Here is an 18,667-nt window from a genome sequence, read left to right as displayed (position 1 = left end):
ATATAAATGCCAGATAGTCCTTTCTGGAAGGTACAGCATGTTCCCTAAAACATTTCAACTAAGGTTCATAAAGTACAGAAGCACATTTAACACTTAGTGTTTCTGTGAATACAGTAGAACTCACACACTGAATCAGAGTCCTTGGGCAAACACTTTAATGATAATCCTATATAGATGTATGCCTGTTAAGTACAGAAATAAAAACATTGAAAGCATCAGCATCCTTTTTTCTGTTACAGCTTCTAGCACTTTTCTAATGGTTATTTTAAAAGCTATATCAGTCCTCTAATAGAGAAAAAACAACCTTCTTAGAGAAAAAGCTTGTAATATGTTGTTTTGGAGTTCTTGATAAAATCAGTGTGATGTGGTTGCCAAGGATATTTGCTAGCAGTAAAGTTGTAGATCATTAAAGGAGGTGGAAGCAAAAAATCAGTGATCAAAATAAAGTTATTGCAAGCTGAAAATAAAGTTATTGTAAGCTCTTTAGCTTTTAGGCCTGACTAACTTATTATATTTCAAACAGGTTTGTATTTGCTTACTTTTAAAATGTGTGATGGCTGCTAATGTCTTCATATTTCCCTCCCCCATAGAAATGCAAAGAAAAAGAGTATTTTATATGACACCATATCTGTTTTCATATTTCAAAAAAAAATAGCATTGATTATTTGGTAATTTGGCTTTCTCCTAAGTCAGCCATTTCAAAAATGAGGTCTGTATTTTGAAGACATATTTTGAGAATCATATGACAAAAATTATGCATATAGGTGGCTGAGTTTTTGTTTGCAGAAACATGAAAAAGTAGTGGATGCAACTCTTAAACAACTGAAAATGATAAATAATCTGACAGTTTACTTTAGACACTAATGGAGCCTAAAAGCTTTTAAAATGACAGAAATTTCTCCAGCTTCAGTGATTCGTAGGCTTATTTTTATTATAGATATTGGTCATATAGCTGGCAGCTTTCCTTTTGTGTGACTCTTGTAAATTATTGTACTGTGTTATCTGAGTAAAAGGCTCGTTGTGTGAATGAGTACAACAAAATCACTTCAGAAGCTTAAAGCAATTCCCAACTGCACATCTGCAATTTCTCCACAGATTTTGTTGATGTAACCCTCAAAGAAAATGTGCTACTCATGATGCACTTCAGAACTGTATCTAGCTCTACATGAAATGTGCTTTTGCACTGTTGTATTTCTTCGTAGAACAGTGGTTTCTGTTTTAACACATCTTGGTTTATGCATACCAAAATGTAGTGTTATAGTCCACAGTATGATATAAAGCATGTTTTTATTTATTGAACTTTCAAAACCAACACAGATTGTTGTATACCCTTTAGTCACATAGTGTCAATTCTAATGAAATTACTATTTAGCATCAACTGTTTTCCTTTCAAATGTTTTGACAGTAGTCATCCGTGTTAAGTGCTTTCCCTGTTTGGCTCGGGTAGCTTGGATGTAACTTGATCTATGTTTTATTTCAGTGTGTTGTCTGCTGACCCAGAGAACACTTGTATTAGCATTGATCAATCTACAACACATCTCATCATTTAGGAGACAATTAATACTGCAGGGTAAAGACTCCCTAGAGCATTTTCTTAGAGGTGGATTGCTTTACACAGAAACCACAGGAGTTGTTTGCAAAAGGAGAAGGAAGCCAAGTAGGAAGAAAAAGCATTAAGAAAGCTTTATTCAGGAACCAAGTTTAATTTTCTATGGTGCCTTCCACTTATGCCATTTAAACTTTTTTTGATGCAGCATTTGGGGGGGAGGAGGTAGTTTTTTAAAGTTGATTTGTTGAAAAGACACTAACAGGTTACCTAGAAAATCTTGTTCTTGACAAATATGCATTTGATTGTAAGATTGTATAACTTGCTGTTTATATTGTAGTGGTTGAAACTTTGTATCTTATCTGAAGGATTATTAATCTGACAGTTTTTGAAGTTATGATTGATGTGTTTTAATCCTAATTGTAATTGTTCTTAAATAACATATTTTAAAAAGAAAATGTTTGATTCTCATTCTGTCAGTTTTGCTGTAGATCTTCTTCCATGAAGTTGAATTTCAGTATTGTCTGATACTGTTTGTTGTGGAAAAAAGTCTTTGAAGATTTTAAGCATTCGTTATTACATTTATGTTGATGATCGGACAGGGCTCTTAGTGTGCTGTTTCATCTTTAAATAATGAAATATTTAATCTTTAGAAATCATCCATAGAGGTAGATGAAAAATATTTATTAGTAAGAAACAATATTTTCTTGCAGATACTTGTGGTTACCGTATTAGTCTCTGTTAAAGACTGTGTTGCAGTGTTGTAAGGAGTTTATCTTAAAGATGAGTTGATAACAGTAGATATAAGACATAAAATTGATAGGAAGGGAATTTCAGGGAGGAGGTTACTTACCTCCCTCATACATTTCTCTAATCTATGTATTGCCTGTGATCCTGTACATATTGTATGAAGATAATGTACAACAAATACTTAATGACAACTAACGTTAATTTGCACTGCCATTGACTAGAGAGATGTATATGGAATGTCTTTGCACGGCAGTATTGTTATGTTTTCAGGAATACACTAATATCATGCTAACTCATGTTGCCATTTTTTTCTGTTATTTGAGCATCTTGGAAATATACAGAATGTGTTTGTAGAAGTATATACTACATGAAATCTAAAAGCAATTTTACTTGGACATATCAGTTGTCTTGTTTTGTCATTTCTACAGAACAAGAGTGGAAACTACAATGCTCCCTTTTAAGTTTCATTTTTCCGACTCCTGCTAGATCCTGTTTTTCAAGTCAGAAACGATTTTGTGGAACTTAATTAACTGATTTGATATGTGGAATACAGAACGTGGATTGTTTATTTATGATCATATTTGTATCCTTAGCTGTGACCCTATATATGTAAAAAAAGCTTTTTTGCTGTACCATATAGCCATACAAAATCATTTAAAACCACCCTCATCACAAAAAAATAAATGACGTATTTTTCTACAATTCTGTATCCCATCTTTTGCCATCCTGTAGATGTTGTTAATGGAGAAATCAAAAAAAAAATGGGACTGGTGTGTTTTTTGTAACACAAACAACACAGTTTTACTTTGGTGTTATGTGGCAATTTAGGCTTTGTCTAAGCCTTTCTAGAGAATTAAGACTAAAGCTATTTAATATTTGTTGGCAATCTACATAGAATTGCAAATTCAGTGAGAAAGTATAGCAAAGATGAAATTTCTCAAGGCAACAGGGGTAGGCAAGTCACTATAAGAAGTAATAAAATTAAAGGTGAGAGTAAATAATGATGATATAAGGGAGAGGGAGTGACAGCCAATACAAGTGCTTCAAACTGGAGAGGAGAAATAATCAAAACGATATAGAGCAGCATAAAATGGCTAGAATCAAAAATTAGGCAAAACTGAAGTGACGGGAACTGGAGGGTTACGCTTTGCTGCAGAGTTTGGGGATGAGTAATATATTCAAGGACATTCTTGTCCTATCTTTATAGATGACTGCAGTGGGAAAGTGCCCCTTCTCTGCTTCATTGCAACAAAAGGCCTAGTATTCTCACACATGGAATATATATGTATTTCACCGATCAGACCTATTTGACAAGTGTATGTTATTTTCCTGTGACCTTATAACATAGATGCTTAGTAGGTAGTTATGTGGAGTGTAGATATGCTGTATTAACAGTATTCAGCATAACTCTAAATGGAAGTTCTTGAAATGTCATTTTTGGAGTATTGACTGCTTACTTGGTACAAGCTTTCACAGTTTCCAACTTATAAATCACATTAAAGACAGCATAAACTCATGTATTCTGTAAACAGTTATACTTATTGCAGGGTTGTGGTAAGGTAGGAAGATTATAAAAGGCAAAGTGGATGCTCAAATATATGAGATCAATTGGCCATGAAAGGGATCTTGCCTGAATGACCTGCAGCTGTTTTAAGAAATGATTGAATAGTGTCTACGCTGAAGTGTATGTATTTGCAGTTTTGGGTATTCATCACAAAAGCTTATTCCAAATGCCTCTATAATACTGGCCATTATGTTGAACCTTGTAATACCTAAACATTGTACAATATTTTAGAATAATCTGTAGCTAGACCAAAAGAATTTAAAATGTATGTAATCTGCACAGCTTACCATTTTTGATAATATTTTCAGCAAAACTTAATGGTTTTTGATCTTTCTTCTTTTTCTTCTAAATATATTGTCCAAGTTGGCTTGAAAAGCTATGTGGTTTTATGATCTGCACAAAGAGGAGTTGTTTAAAATACCTTCAGATCATCAGTATGTTGTCTTTCAGAAATCTCTTTTTACTTATATGTTTATAGAACTATTGCTAGTAGATTTTGCAGGGTTGTTTTTGAGTACCATCTTTAAGCCATGTTAGAAGTGGTTTGTGGGATCTTGAAGAATCCACATTATTCAGATCAACTTTTCGTATGTGCAGGTACTACGGAGCGGGTGTGTCTGATCCAGGGAACAGTTGAAGCACTAAATGCCGTACATGGCTTCATTGCAGAGAAGATTCGAGAAATGCCTCAAAATGTGGCCAAGACAGAGCCTGTCAGCATTCTACAGCCTCAGACCACTGTTAATCCAGACCGCATCAAACAAGTGAGTTTTTGTTTGAAAAAGAGAGTCACAGCAGCTCCTTAGAAGTCTTAAAGCTTTAAGGCTGCAAGGGGTCATCGTAACATGTTCTTTTAGAAAATGTTATTTTGCCCTTTAGCAATTTGCTAGTCCACTCTTTCCTTATCCCTCCGTGTTCTATGTTTCTTAGCAGTTCTTTTAGGCTGTGTTTTATAAGTTTCAATACAACATCCTAATGTGTTTCTTTCATAAACTTTTCTTTACTGTATGAGGTGATAATACACCTATAGGTTTTAGTAAAAGATCAAAGAATTTTAATCTTAAACAATGATGAACCTCTTTAAATCCTTAGCATTACTAAAAAACACAGATTAAATGAATGTTTCCCACTTTTATGTATATAAAATGCATTTTACAAAAGGTAATTTTTTTTATAGACTCCCAATTAGATACTTTAAAATCTTACTTGCAAGAAACTGAAAATATGAAGATAATATACTTGGGAGGTTTCCTCAATTTCATTTTAGGTTATTTTTGGCATCTTTTTGCCTATTTTAATCTACTTTCAAAATCTATTGTCAGTGCAATATATATTTACAGGGTATTATCAGTCTATTAGATTTTAGAAAAAAATTGTCCTGTAAGGAGAATTTGAAATTATTTTCTATTTTATTGAAAAAGAAAAAGGTTTAAAAAAGAAATGAGTAAACACTAGGAAAATTTTGTCTTGTCTCTTTCTCCTGTATGGGATAGATTTTAGTTTCTTATCTGTCCCATATGGTAAAAGATTGTTTCATTCTTCTACAGTAGCAAGATTGTGTCCTATAAAGTTATGTGGTAACTGTATCCAATTACTTTACTTTGTATGTGGTGACATACACAGAATGCTTATATGAAGATATTTGAACAGGGTGAGTTTGGAATGATAGGACTCTTCTAGTTGGATTAAATTTTTCATAAGTCATTGTATACAATTTCTAATATTTACTACTGTGAAAAGCTTTTACATAAAAATACTCTAGATAATTTATAAGAAAATACTAAAAAGAAAAATCAAAATTTTATAGGACTAGTTTCTCAGTTATTACACATGAAAATGATTATCCTGAGACAGAGCGAAAAAGCTGAAGAGATCTATATTTTTAATGGCTTTTCTGTTTATGAAATGTTAGATTTTATGCCAGTACTTCTTAACCTAGTGGGAAATGAGGGTCCTCTATTATGGAGAAAAACATTATTCTCCTTTGCAATGAAATGAAGCTAATTTTTTGATAAGTCAGTAAGATCCTCAGCAACTAGATCACAGGGCTGTTTAGTGACATGCCTAAATACTTCCTATCTTGTATCTGAAGTTTGTATAGCTTGCCCAAAATACCTGTTCAGAAAAACTATTTGTAAGGTTGGTGAGGGTGGGTTTTTTTTTTTTAATTTGTTTTTGGTTTGTTTGGGGGTTTTTTTCAGTTTGGTTGGTTGGCCTGGGGGTTGTTGGGTTTTCTTTAAACAGTTCCATATTTGGAATATTTAATTAAATTCTGGAGCTAAGGATTAGTGAATAAAGGTGCTAGTAGTTAAGATACAACCTAAATGTGATTTATAACTTCTGAGACTGTGATTCTGAGACTACCTCTGCATCTTAAAATTTAAATATATTACCTGTATACACACAGGTGCATAGTAATATGACTGCAAATATTTGGAGATATGCATGTGCATATGTTGAGCAGTTCCAACCACAACTTCTCTTTTAATGAAGCAACACCTGTTCATGATAAATTCATACACTATAAATATTGACTCAATAAATCTGAAATGCTTTATTTTTACCAATGAGTAAAATTGTTAGCTTACTCCTTAGGTAGGATTTGCAGTGAAGTAATCTGTCCTTATCAGAAATGTATTGCTGCTTCTTTGTATGCTAGTTTCCTTCCAGCTTTCACATGTTTTACATGCAAGTGTTGTAGCAGCCTGTCAAGGAAGCCCATGGAATCAGAGATGGCCATTGCAGAACTGTGCATTAAAGATGTGTGATCTTACAGCTAACTCTGCTTTAAGCAGGAGTTTGCACTGTTTGGCCTTCTGATATCTCTTCCAACCTGAATCATTCTTCTATTCTATGAAATGTTTAGCTGTCGAAGCATGGACAAAGGGTTTTAGAATTTCTTCCTTTAAAATCTAGAATAAAACTTTCACATATTGAACTTCCAATTAATGTTTCCATTGGAGACAGATTAATTTCAGCTTTTTCAGTAAATTATTAACCTCTTGTGAGTCTTCAGCTTTTGTTCATTAGTTGTGGTCTCAGACATTGTATTCAAAAATCTTCAAAACTGAATGTCTGAACCCAGATTTGAAGTGCTTAAAATAGAACCTGAGTTTCAGAATACACATCTGAAAATATTTGCTTAAATGGAGAATGTTGGATTTTTTTTTAAAAAAAACCAGGCTATTGAGTTCTTCAGACTATGAATATGCAGTAGACTTCATAGAATGGGCTTGTTTGGAGAGGTCTTTAAGATCATCTAGTTCCACCCCCACTGCCTTGGTCAGTGACGCTTCCACTAGATCAGGTTGCTCAAAGCCTCATCCAACCTGACCTTGAACACCTCTGGGGATGGGGCAACCAGAATTTCCCTGAGCAGCCTATTCCAGTGCCTCATCTCCCTCACAGTAAAACATTTCTTCCTCATATCTAACCTAAATCTCCCCTCTTTCAGCTTCAAACTCTTACCCTTGGCCCTATCTCTACACTCCCTGGTAAAGAGTTCCTCCTCAGCTGACCTGTAGGCCTCCATTAAGTACTGGAAGGCTGCTGTAAGGTCTCCATCGAGCCTTCTCTTCTCCAGCTTTCTAAGCGTGTCCTCAAAGGACATATGTTCCAGACTCCACTGGTCATCTTGGTGGCCCTCCTCTGGACTCACTCCAACAGATCTATGTCCTTCTTGTGCTGGGGGGCCCAGGGCTGGATGCAATAGTTCAGATGAGGTCTCACAAGAGCAAAGTAGAGGGGGAGAATCACTTCTCTACCTTCTAGCCACAGTTCTTTTGTTGCAGCCCAGGATATGATTTGCTTTCTGGGCTACAAGCACACTACTGGCTCACATCAAGGTTTTTCGTCGGCCAAACCCTGAAGTCCTTACTTCCTTAGAAAACCTTCATTGGTTTCTTAAAATGCAACTCCTTTCTGATGAGCTGTTCTTTTTGTCATCCATTTAAGGCAACAGCCTGTCACCTAGATGAACCTTACTAAACTCCAGACTATGAGAAAATAACTCTACATTTTTTTCATATGAGGTCAATAAGGAGTTTTGTAAATCACAGTGTTTCTTCATCTAGTCAATAAACTAGATAAACTTTTCTCACATTTGAATATAGATGAAGAGTCATACCAGTTACCATTCTACAATGAATAATAAGATATGCAGGTGTGTTTAGAAGTTGTGAAGACAAAAAGCCAAAATTGTTGCTATTTACTAGAGAAGACAGTCCTATGCGTTAGATCCCATGGCAAAAGTTTAACATTCCATAGAAGTATGTATACTGTATCCTGTCCCTCATGTGCCCATGACTTAATTCTTGTGTTGGATCACTGTTTCAATTTTCTGTTTCATTTCACCAGTGCTGGATATAATTTCAATATGTATGCAACACCATGTTTTATGAACACAGCTCACTTTGTAGCTGGTGATTAACTCTTTATTTTATGTACTTCAAAAATGGAATGTGAATAGAAGATTTTGTTGGGGAATGAACAGCCACAGTCAACATTGCAGAAATTTTCAGCAGTGTTCCGATTCGTTATCTCACACCTTCTGATGGCTTTATAGTTATTGTAGTATTTTTCCAAATCCCAAAGTAGCCTGGAATCAAGTGGTGGCATTTTCTTTCTTTCTAGGACTTGGATTTTTTTTACACAAATTTTAAACTCATATCTTCTAATGTGTTTTGGTGCCTGTGTTTGTTTACTTGAGTTTTCTGGAATTTCCTTGTAACCGCACCAGATCTTGTAGTTCTATATTACTGTGACCAGTCTTGAGGAAAGAGAAGGTCTTGATTTTTTCTCATCCATTTTGTTTTAGTCTTCCTCCTAAATCGTTCCCTCCATCCAGAGTTGCTCTGATGATCCAGTGCTGGTTTGCCTTAAGCTCCTTACCCCTTCTTGTACCCAGACAGAACACAAGATAATCATTCTTTTACGTCATACTTACCAGAGGTCTTTAAATTTTTCAAAGAGAAAATTTTTCAAGAGTACATAAATGCAGATAAATAACCTCTACAAACCCCTATAACTAAGTATCCCATCTATATATGCTAGCTTTCTTAGTCTGTCTTGCCCTATATCCTGCATATTCTTTTACACAAATACAATACCAAATGCAAAGAGGATGAAATAGCATCAGAATGCATTTTATTTGTTCTTTACAGAAGTCAAAAGGTAGTAAGTAAAATTCAATCACTGAAGTAATCTATGTAGCCTTTTTACAATCTGGATTGCAAATAAATTATTAGTCCTTGATTATTCCTTTTTCCAAATTTTGGTTTTTAAATGTGTTATTTATTCATGTATGAATTGCTGAGGTGAGACTCATGTGCCAAAATTACAGATTAAAGGAGTTAACAGCAGCTAGAAGACTCAATATGTTTAGCAAACAAAGTGGTCTGTTTAGAAAGGCTCATCTCTGATACTGTTGAACATCTAGTCAGTCTTTTATGTTGTTCAGCACAATAGGGCCTTGCAGTGCTCTGTTTCTCATTTTAGCTGAAGAAGTTATTAAGCTACTTAATACAATTCAAAAAAGATACCACCTTTTATTGAAGTGCATTAAAATATTGGCTTAAGCAAATTAGTATTGTCATCACTTAATTTCAGTGATTTAAAGGCACCAATATTAATATATGCAAAAGAGAAACTCAGTATTAGCTTAGTATTAATAGTAATTTAGCATGGCTAATGTTATTACCAAGGTTTCCTTTGTTTGGCAAGCCCTGTAGTGAGGAACTAGAAATTGGTAAGCTCTAAATGCAGTTTTATCTTCACATTTAAATTAAGTTCTTTTTATGCTTTCATGTCTCTAACCCTACTTTTAAGTGGTATTTCATTTTTCTAGCTTTTCTTTCTAACATAAATGCAATAACAGATACTGAGAATTAAGTTAACTATCTCAGTACAATATTTATCTAGAGTGTAAATACTGAAAATTTTGTGTGACTTCTGTCATTTATACATAGCTCTGCATCAGGCAATTTGTGAATTGATTGAGAAAGGGCTCAGAGACCTTTTGGAGCGTTGTACATATAGGTGTATGTGTTCTATCCTACTGCGATACAGTTGTATCCTCATTCTGTTACTCAAAAATACAAAGCACAGAAGTGTGATGCTTTGATTATCTTACTGCACTCTTTAGTCTGTTGTACAGCCTGAGAGCAGTGTCTCATAGTATAATTAATTTTTGTGAGCAACAAGAATTGGACTTTCCAAAAATAATACAACTCAAATAAAGCTCAATCTGAAATATATTTCTAGAATTAAGCTCCTCTTTTTATTAATCTGGCACACTCTTACCTCTAAACACAGTCTTCCATTAATTGTCTCATAAGTAATTAAAAAAAAAATAATGTTTGAGAAAACAGAGAAGACCAATTTCCCCATAATTTTGAATTTTAAGATATAACTTTAAAAAGCCTTGCAAGTCTTCAAAGTAATATGTGGTAGAAATTCTGACTTACTTTTTTCCATAATCTTGCCAACAGTTACCCTGCAATTTCATGAAAACTTGAGTTATAGTACCTATGTTTTGCTCTTAAAAATTGAAACACTGTACTGTAAATTCATCTTATGATTTCTAATCATTTTATATATTTCATTCCCAGAAGCCAAAAGACACTAAATTTGAGTGCTTGCCAAAGGCAAAACACTTGCCATATTTAAAAAAATAAAAGCTTCTATTCTGTGCAATAAGTCAGGTTTATTTAGCTCTGTCCAACTTTAAGAAGTAATTTTGCTTAAAAGTTCTTCCAAAGCAATTGAGTGTATCAATAAATTACTTACCAGCCAGTGGAAATTCAGTACAATATTCAACTATCTGTGTTTCTTTTTTTATTTTTGATAAATGACTTTGTGTTATTTAAATATTGAAGAAATAAATAGGCATGTCTCCATAAATCATACTGAAGCATGAAAAGGGATGGATCTTTACAAAATGCTGTCAGGTCTTTTATGTGTCTGTATTTATCTCCACACATTTTTATATATATAGATGTATAAAACACAGTTATGAGAGTAAAAGAAAGAGAGCTTTAGACTAAAAAATACAAACAATGTGATTTACAAAGAAAAAATGCCAAAACCAAAAAAACCCTATTGCTGTTTTCAGTATTTTGTTATTGTTACATGCATTTGGGAAAAAAAAAAGTGTATACCTCTACTTGATTCTTGCTTGTTAATACAGTTGTTTTGGTTTTAAATGATTTTATCTTTTTCCATTGTGTTTTAAACAAGCTTTTGCTCTAAGATGGAATAGCGACATGCTTCTACTTAATAGAAGTTATATTGAACAGTCACCTAAAATGAGTATTGTCACTCCTTTTGCATTGCACCTATACATTTCAGTGCTTTAGGAAGATTGATATTAATTGAAAACTGAGATGCTTACAGTTTCTTAAACTTCTTGGTATCAGTTACAAGAGCATCATTCAGCATTGAATTGTTCTACAGATTTTTTTAACCTTTATATGGCTTAACATATAGCTAATATATAACTATAATAAAGAGAACCTAGTTAGTCCTCCATTCTATTTGGCTGGGGTTTTGGAGTTTTTTTCCCCATTAGTTTAAGCTTAAAGGACAAAAATCAATTCATTGCAATTTCAGACATTGGTAAGATACTACATCGTCCCACTGAAATCAGAAGTATAATTCTGTAATTCTGAATATGTTGGCCCTGTACTATCACAGAATCTGGCATTTCTTTCTCTCAGTAATACTACACCCCCCATGGATCAAACCATGTTCAGTAGAGAAAGACAAGGGAGAATCCTTTATAATTGTCTTGATTTTCATCATGTATAGTGTCTGCTGACCAATAACATTTTGCCAAGCTACGTATTTTTTTATAGTGCCTTATACATGGTAGTGTTTTTGTTTAAACCTCTTTAAAGAATCTCAGTTGATGCTTAAGCTGTATGTGTTTTATTATTATTATTATTGTTGTTGTTGTTGTTTTATAACATGAGTTACAAGTTGGAAACACAAAATAAGGATCTCATACAGATCTGTTTCTTAAGGTATTTTTTCCTGGTTTGGGTGCTTGTTTATGTACAAACTATGAAAAATGGATCTTCATATTGCTTAACGTAAAGCAAAAATATTTGTGTGTGCATATGTACAAGCCCATATTTTGCTAATACACGACTTTATGCATTCACAGTGTCCCAGCTTTCTCATATGCATTAAGAGTTTTAGTGCAAAAGTATGTATACCTATTTTATGAGGGACTGTCAATGATTGTAAGTAACAGAACTACTGAAAGTGTTAAATTTTGCTTCATTTATTTCTACATCATTTTGGTTAGTAATTATATGACCATATGATAAATCACATTGTATGGCATTTTAACATCTTATTTCTTAAAGTAGTGTATTTTTGGATATTTTTTAATATTTATATCTTGGAAAGATGTCTAAAAAACATGCTTCGAATAAGTATTGTATGTTATGTTTTGAAAATTGGAATTTTACATTTTCACTATATATATAAAAAGAGAAGAGTTATTCTGTCAGGATCTAAAAATTTAAGAAGAGAAATATGTATATATAAATCTTAAAACAGAGCAGTGCTTTTTTGATATGTTCAAGAATTAATGTTAAGCGTATGTATATTATTTAGAAAACATGATCAATAAATATGACTCTTAATTCTTTTTTGTGTTTATTTTGAACAGAGGCCTGATAATAAGTTATTAACCTTTGCTGATCTAAATGAACATTTTTAATGCTAATCATAAATGTATTGTAGTAATTTGTTCTGGAGGTATTAGTTGCATGTTCATCCATCATGAGATTAATGTTTACATTTTTTCATCTGCCTCATGGTTAAAAAAGATCATTGAATATTTTAGCAGTTAGTATATTGGTAAAAACTCAGTAGCTTCAGTGTAGTTCTTGAATAAGATACAGAACGCAGCTTTGCTGGCTACAGTGTGCTATAGAATGGGTCATTATAAAGCACCAAAGTAAATGTGTCTAACTTTTCAGATGTTGGCCTTGTTAAGTGTTTCTAGTGTGCTCATTGAACTTGCTGGAATTTTTATTTACTCTAGTCTTCATGTTCCCCAATAGGAGGAGAGAGGAAAGAATATATTCCTCATGTAGTCAGCATATATTTGTGTATTTATGTGAGTTCACCATCTTGATTTCAACTCATGAATTTGTTTTTACATGCATAAGCATGCATATTTACATGTATTATTTATCCAATAGACTTCAAATTCCATTAAGTTACAATGAGTAGGAGAAAAACTTTGTCTTAGGCATTTTTATTTATTTTAATTTTCTAGTTACGTTACTTTTGTTGGTTTATTTATTTTTTTAACTATTCAGTCTAAGGCTTGTAAAGGTTGATTTGCTCCTGAACTGCTTTGTTCCCAGACATTGCCATCTTCCCCAACTACCACCAAGTCCTCTCCATCTGATCCCATGACCACCTCCAGAGCCAATCAGGTACAGTATCATCCTACCATCTACACCATACTTTTCACGGGTGACAGCTTGCAAACTGGAGAAAAAGATATGGTGGGTTAAGGATTTATTCGTTCATTCACATATATACACCCATAACCATAGATATCTAACTCTTTTTAGAAATTGGTAAATTCAATCAGAAACATTTTTCTTCTTTTAATTTGTTTTGTTGTGCTTTCCAAATCTCTAAAAGCAAAATATCTTGCAAAATAGTATTTTTTTAAAAATTTTATTTGTTTAATAAATAACCAGGATACATGCTGATGTGTTTGTAGACAGACTAACTCTTGATACATATATATTTATGTATATATGCACACACGTGTTTACTTTCTGGATCACTTATAAATTATAGTAGAGTTACCCCTATAACCATACTTAATTAGCTGAATATCAGCCCAGGAATGGCAAACAAGACCTCAATTATTTGTTTATTTGCTTCAGAATTTTGAAATGTGTTTGTGGACAGTAACATAGGGGTATTGTTGAAGTTGAATCACAGAATTACAGAGTCATTTAGGTTGGAAAAGACCTTTAAGATAATGGAGTCCAACTGTTAACCTAACAGTGCCAAACCCAGCATATGCACTAAAAAAGTAGATTTGAAATGAAAATTTATTCAAGAATGAAGTAAAAGTATGTCTCTCTAAAAACATATTAAATACGTTAATTAAACTGACTTAGATGTCTTATTTTTAAAAACATTAAGTGTTCTTTAGACAGTCTCTTATTTCTCTTTTGACTGGAAAAAAACCAAACATGTCCAGTTCATTGTGTCCACAAATCATCATATTATGTAACTTTTTGCCTTCCTTATGAAAATTTAGTGTTCAGTTACTTCATACCATGCTTTTTGGAACTGATTCATGCTTAGTAAACACCTTATACATTTTTCAATGTACTGTTAAACTGAATGCACTCTGTGTTGAAATCATGTAAGTATTCAGTATGTGCTAACAATTTTAACATCATCTCTGTTTATGTTAGCTGAATGCTTCTATCAGATCTTGCACAAATTAGCTCAAATACTAGAAGAATTTTCTTCACAACAAGCTAATTTCCCCTGAAAAATAACATTGTAATTAATTACTGATCCTCTGATACTTTGTGAACTGCTTAGAACTTGCTGGTTGTATGAACAATTTCATATGCAACAGGATGCAAACGTATTAAAGCAGTATATCACATTTGTGATCAACACATGACTGTCTGTTGAAAGGGACATCTAATGAAGTAATGAAATTTAGAGAGAAATTATACAGATAGAAGAACTACTAAGAAAAATGTAAATTGCAGTATCCCTCACTTCAATTTGAAAGCCTTCTTCATCAGCCTGCTTCCATTCCAGCAACAGATTTTCAGCTTTGTCATAATTAAATGGCAAAGATAAAATATTTGCCAGTAGCTAGGAGGAACACTCTGTTCAGCCTTTATTCTCTCTTAATTTTAGTATTTTGTGTATATCAATTAGAATATTTTGTAAATCTTGAATGCACAGATCTCTTAAAAATTGTCCTTATTGTTTTTCTTTTCTGTGTCTTTTTTCTCACTATTTTTTTTAATTATGGATACACCTTTATGATCATTATTTGGAGAAAAAGATGTTTTTATTTAAAGGGAATACTATCTGAGCATGCTGTTTAATTAATGTCAGAGAAGTACCTACTTTGCATCTGTTCTAGGAATCTTGAATTAATCAAAGTTACTATGTGGCATATAAACTTTAAATTACTTTCTAATAGCTAGAAATGCTTACTTTGATAGAAAGAAATTCTATGAGAATATTGTCAAGTGGTATAGCCAGATATCCAAACAAAGGGAAATGTATGCTTTGTGTCCTGCCTCTATCATGTAGTAGATGTTTTAATGCTTTTTTTTAATAACCTGTATTCAGCTCAGCTTTCATACAAAAAGTAAAGATCCCTTTTGAACAGTTATTATAATTGTGTATATGAAGGAGATTAATGAGTTCCTTAAGGAACTTTTGGAACTGCTTTTATTGTTAACCCTTCAAGTTCCTCGTGGTTTATAATTATTTTATATTATTTTATCCCTCTCTACTGGTTTCTAGCCATTCTAGCAGAAGAAACAGGGCACACGGTAAGGCAATTAAGGCCTTTGTTCATTCTAGTGATAAATGACACAGCTGGCAATTGTTCTCAGACCATAGTAGTGATTAACATTCAACACCAGTATATGGACAAGTATCTGCACTGCGGCTGTCGTGCAAAAATAAGCTCCAACACAGTAATCTCAAACCTATCGGTAGTCATATAAGTACCCAATAGGAGAGCATTAAGAGAGCAAAACCAAATGTTTGGTTTGATATATGGTTGTGTAAGGCAATTCTCAATAGAAAATTACCATTCAGGTATGGATTTTCTCACAAGATGTAATATTAGAATAACAGGAAGGAACTTATTTATCTGGATAGAAGTCAGGAAATTTAGCATTAAAGTGGAAAATAAATTCACAGCACACCCTGTTGTGTAGATATAATGGCATATCTGGCTTAAGATCATTAAATTTTCTATAATATTTTAATCATGATGACAATATTTTCTGTTAATCACTGTATTTATCTTTAAGCAAAGTTTAAACAATGCTTAATGTTGCTTTGCTGTCAGAGTGAGATTTTTAAACTGAGTTGGAGGATTCCCCTTAAGTCATTGCAGTTACAGAACTGTCGACAGGTATGCGTTGATCATCATACCTGATGATGTGATCCTTCCCACTGCCTGAGCATGTAAGTTGTAGTCTCCTGACAAAGCTTCAGTTGTGGGGAGAACAATTTCTAGGCACACTTCTTGCTGCAAGAGAAAAATAGTTCTGCCAACAGAGGTCAGAGGAAGCTGGGCAGGAAGTCTGGCTTGTATTATGCCTTCCTTTTAATGACTCACTTTGCCTCCATTCTGATGAGATTATAACTCCTTTGTATGGCAATTTTAACTTTTGTTGAATTGTTGTTTTTTGAAAAATCCAGTATTTGTTAAAATACTCATTTAATCATTCTTGAGAAGAGGACAGTCTCTAAAATGTCTCATGTAGCTGAAGAATGCAGTCCCTTCAGAATTGTCATGTGTTATGGTTATACTTAATTGCCATGGGCACAACAGAAACCTCTGTATAGGAAGTGATTTTTTCCTTAGCTCTTTGTTCCAGGAAGATATACATCTATCAGTATTATTGTTACAGATGTTTTGTTTATTTTTTCAGTAGAACTTCCTTGGGCCTTTGTTCACATTAAAAATTCATGCACTGCAAACGTTGTTGCAAGGAATAAAGAACCAATGAAGAAATAGAATTAGGAGCATTTCACATAACTCATCCCAGACCCCTCCTGTCTGCCCATCACTGAAAAGAATCTCTCTGTATTGAGAGCTTCTGTGTTAGCCCCTCATGAACTTTGTCAGCTTTTGTTTGTAACAGAATACGGACAGACGTATAGCTACAGTGGTAAAACTGTTCTGCTTATGCTCCTGGAACGGGCAGAATATAGCTTTACTTTTATTTACCAGAAGAAGGACGTAAATTTTACTTTTCCACGGTACGCTTCAAGTGGGAATTTCATCTCAGAAGTGATAAGTAACACCATAAGCATCATATAAAATGTGTATTTTTCCTCTGTAGTACCTTGTAAAGGTACACATTTTAATCCTTTTTTTTACCTAAGTTTGTTTTACCTAAGTTTTGTAGTTAAATATTTCTATGATTAAGCTGTTTAAGTACTTTCATGTTTACAAGTTTATTTGTTTCTTCTTATTTTCCTACTTTACCGATGTTACTATTATTTTAGAGGGAGAAACATGAGTGTTATAAACCTAAGCTTTTTGTTTCTCTTGCCTATTTGATGTGCATCTAAAAATGCAGTGAAAAACCTTTGCATGTTTCCTTTTCCAATCCCTCCTTTTTCTATGAGACTGATATCGTTAACTGAACTTTACTGCTGGCTAGAAGAGAATAAAAGGCCAAAACAGACATTCCTACTTATAAGTGAGTCAGAGTGACTCACTCCTTTCCCCTTCCCTTATAATTTAGATGGGCTTAAGCTCAGTTACTGTATGTAATGTAATAGGATTTATAATTACAAACTTTGTGTCATTAACTTAGTGTATATTTTTTTTAGTTATTTTAAATGCCCTATTTTTTCCCTTGGCATTTGCATTTTTTACAATTGTACCTTCTAATTTGCTTCTTCGTTGTTGCACCCATAACTATTTTTTTATCATTTTATATAATGTAATAAAATTCTATGGAGTGCAGCTAGGTGTAGGATTTGCCCATTCAGTCCTCATGGTTTACAGGTTTTTTGAGCATATCTATATCTGTAATAAATAATACTTCTTAACCTTTTTACATGATGAGACTGAGCCAGTTTTCATAGAATCACCAAGTTGGAAAAGACCTCTTGGATCATCAAGTCTTGGTACTGTCTATACCCAGCAAGTACAGCACAACCACGTGACTGTTACAATCTTAGTATTAGCAATTGGTACTTTTGTCTTATATAATCTCTGTTTTATGCAACATCTATAGCTTGCAATGGGTTATAATTATATACATGTTACTAGAGATTGGGGGATTAATTGATATCTAAATGATAATGATTAATGTAGATGGTCTCACTCTTTCTGGCTTTACGAAACAGTCCTATCCCTATCCATAAAACGGCTTGCGGAAGTATAATCTTTTCATTCCTAATATAGCGGTAGAGACTGTAAAGACTACTTACAGCTTTTAAAGGGTTGGTAAACTCTTACCATTTACATTTAATATATAATTTATTGTGGGAGGTGGGAGAAGAAATAGGAAAGAAAGCTTTGTTTTAGTCTTCTGTTATAATTAGGACATGGAATTTTCCAGTATGTATAATAACAAACTTAAAAAGATATAGTTTTTATCAGCAGATTAATCTGGAAGTACAAGTAGTGAGTTTTACTGATGACCCCAGGATTTTAGATAGCCATCTTATAGGCCATCAAGTTACTATCTCTGTCTTTGACAATTTGATGGGAGGGTCATTTAAGATATTCTGTCTCTGGTATTTGAACTGCAATATTCATCTAACTTAAAATCCCTAATTTTAATGTCATTTTGTACAGTGGTATTAAGAAAATCTGTTTTCTTTTTAGGTCTTTCACAGATTGATGCTGAATGTATCACTTAATCTTTCCAAATTTCACTGTCATGTGTTTAAAAGCAAAGTCAATGTAAATTTATTTAGCACTCTGATAAAAGGTGCTGTAGAATTTAAAAACTGTTATTATTTCAGTTTGATTGCTCAGAATATTTGCTGTAGCAGTACTCTGTGAGATAACAATTTGACCTTTT

General features: G+C 33.2%; 1 protein-coding gene across 2 annotated transcripts in view; it reads left to right on the top strand.

Annotated features, from left to right (window-relative positions):
- The window catches only part of NOVA1 (NOVA alternative splicing regulator 1), a 144,519-nt gene that overhangs the window by 102,018 nt on the left and 23,834 nt on the right, over positions 1–18,667 (top strand). The window contains exons 3-4 of one of the 2 annotated variants that reach the window (XM_069858350.1): positions 4,458–4,624; positions 13,244–13,315. In XM_069858350.1, the coding sequence (XP_069714451.1) occupies positions 4,458–4,624; positions 13,244–13,315 (239 nt within the window). The remainder of the gene's footprint in view (positions 1–4,457; positions 4,625–13,243; positions 13,316–18,667) is intronic. The other variant, XM_069858351.1, reaches the window with a different exon arrangement.

The sequence above is a fragment of the Phaenicophaeus curvirostris genome, chromosome 5 (genome assembly GCF_032191515.1).
Source record: "Phaenicophaeus curvirostris isolate KB17595 chromosome 5, BPBGC_Pcur_1.0, whole genome shotgun sequence".
NCBI lineage: Eukaryota > Metazoa > Chordata > Aves > Cuculiformes > Cuculidae > Phaenicophaeus > Phaenicophaeus curvirostris.
Note: the sequence above shows the minus strand (reverse complement) of the source record. Positions and strands in the feature narration are given on the sequence as shown.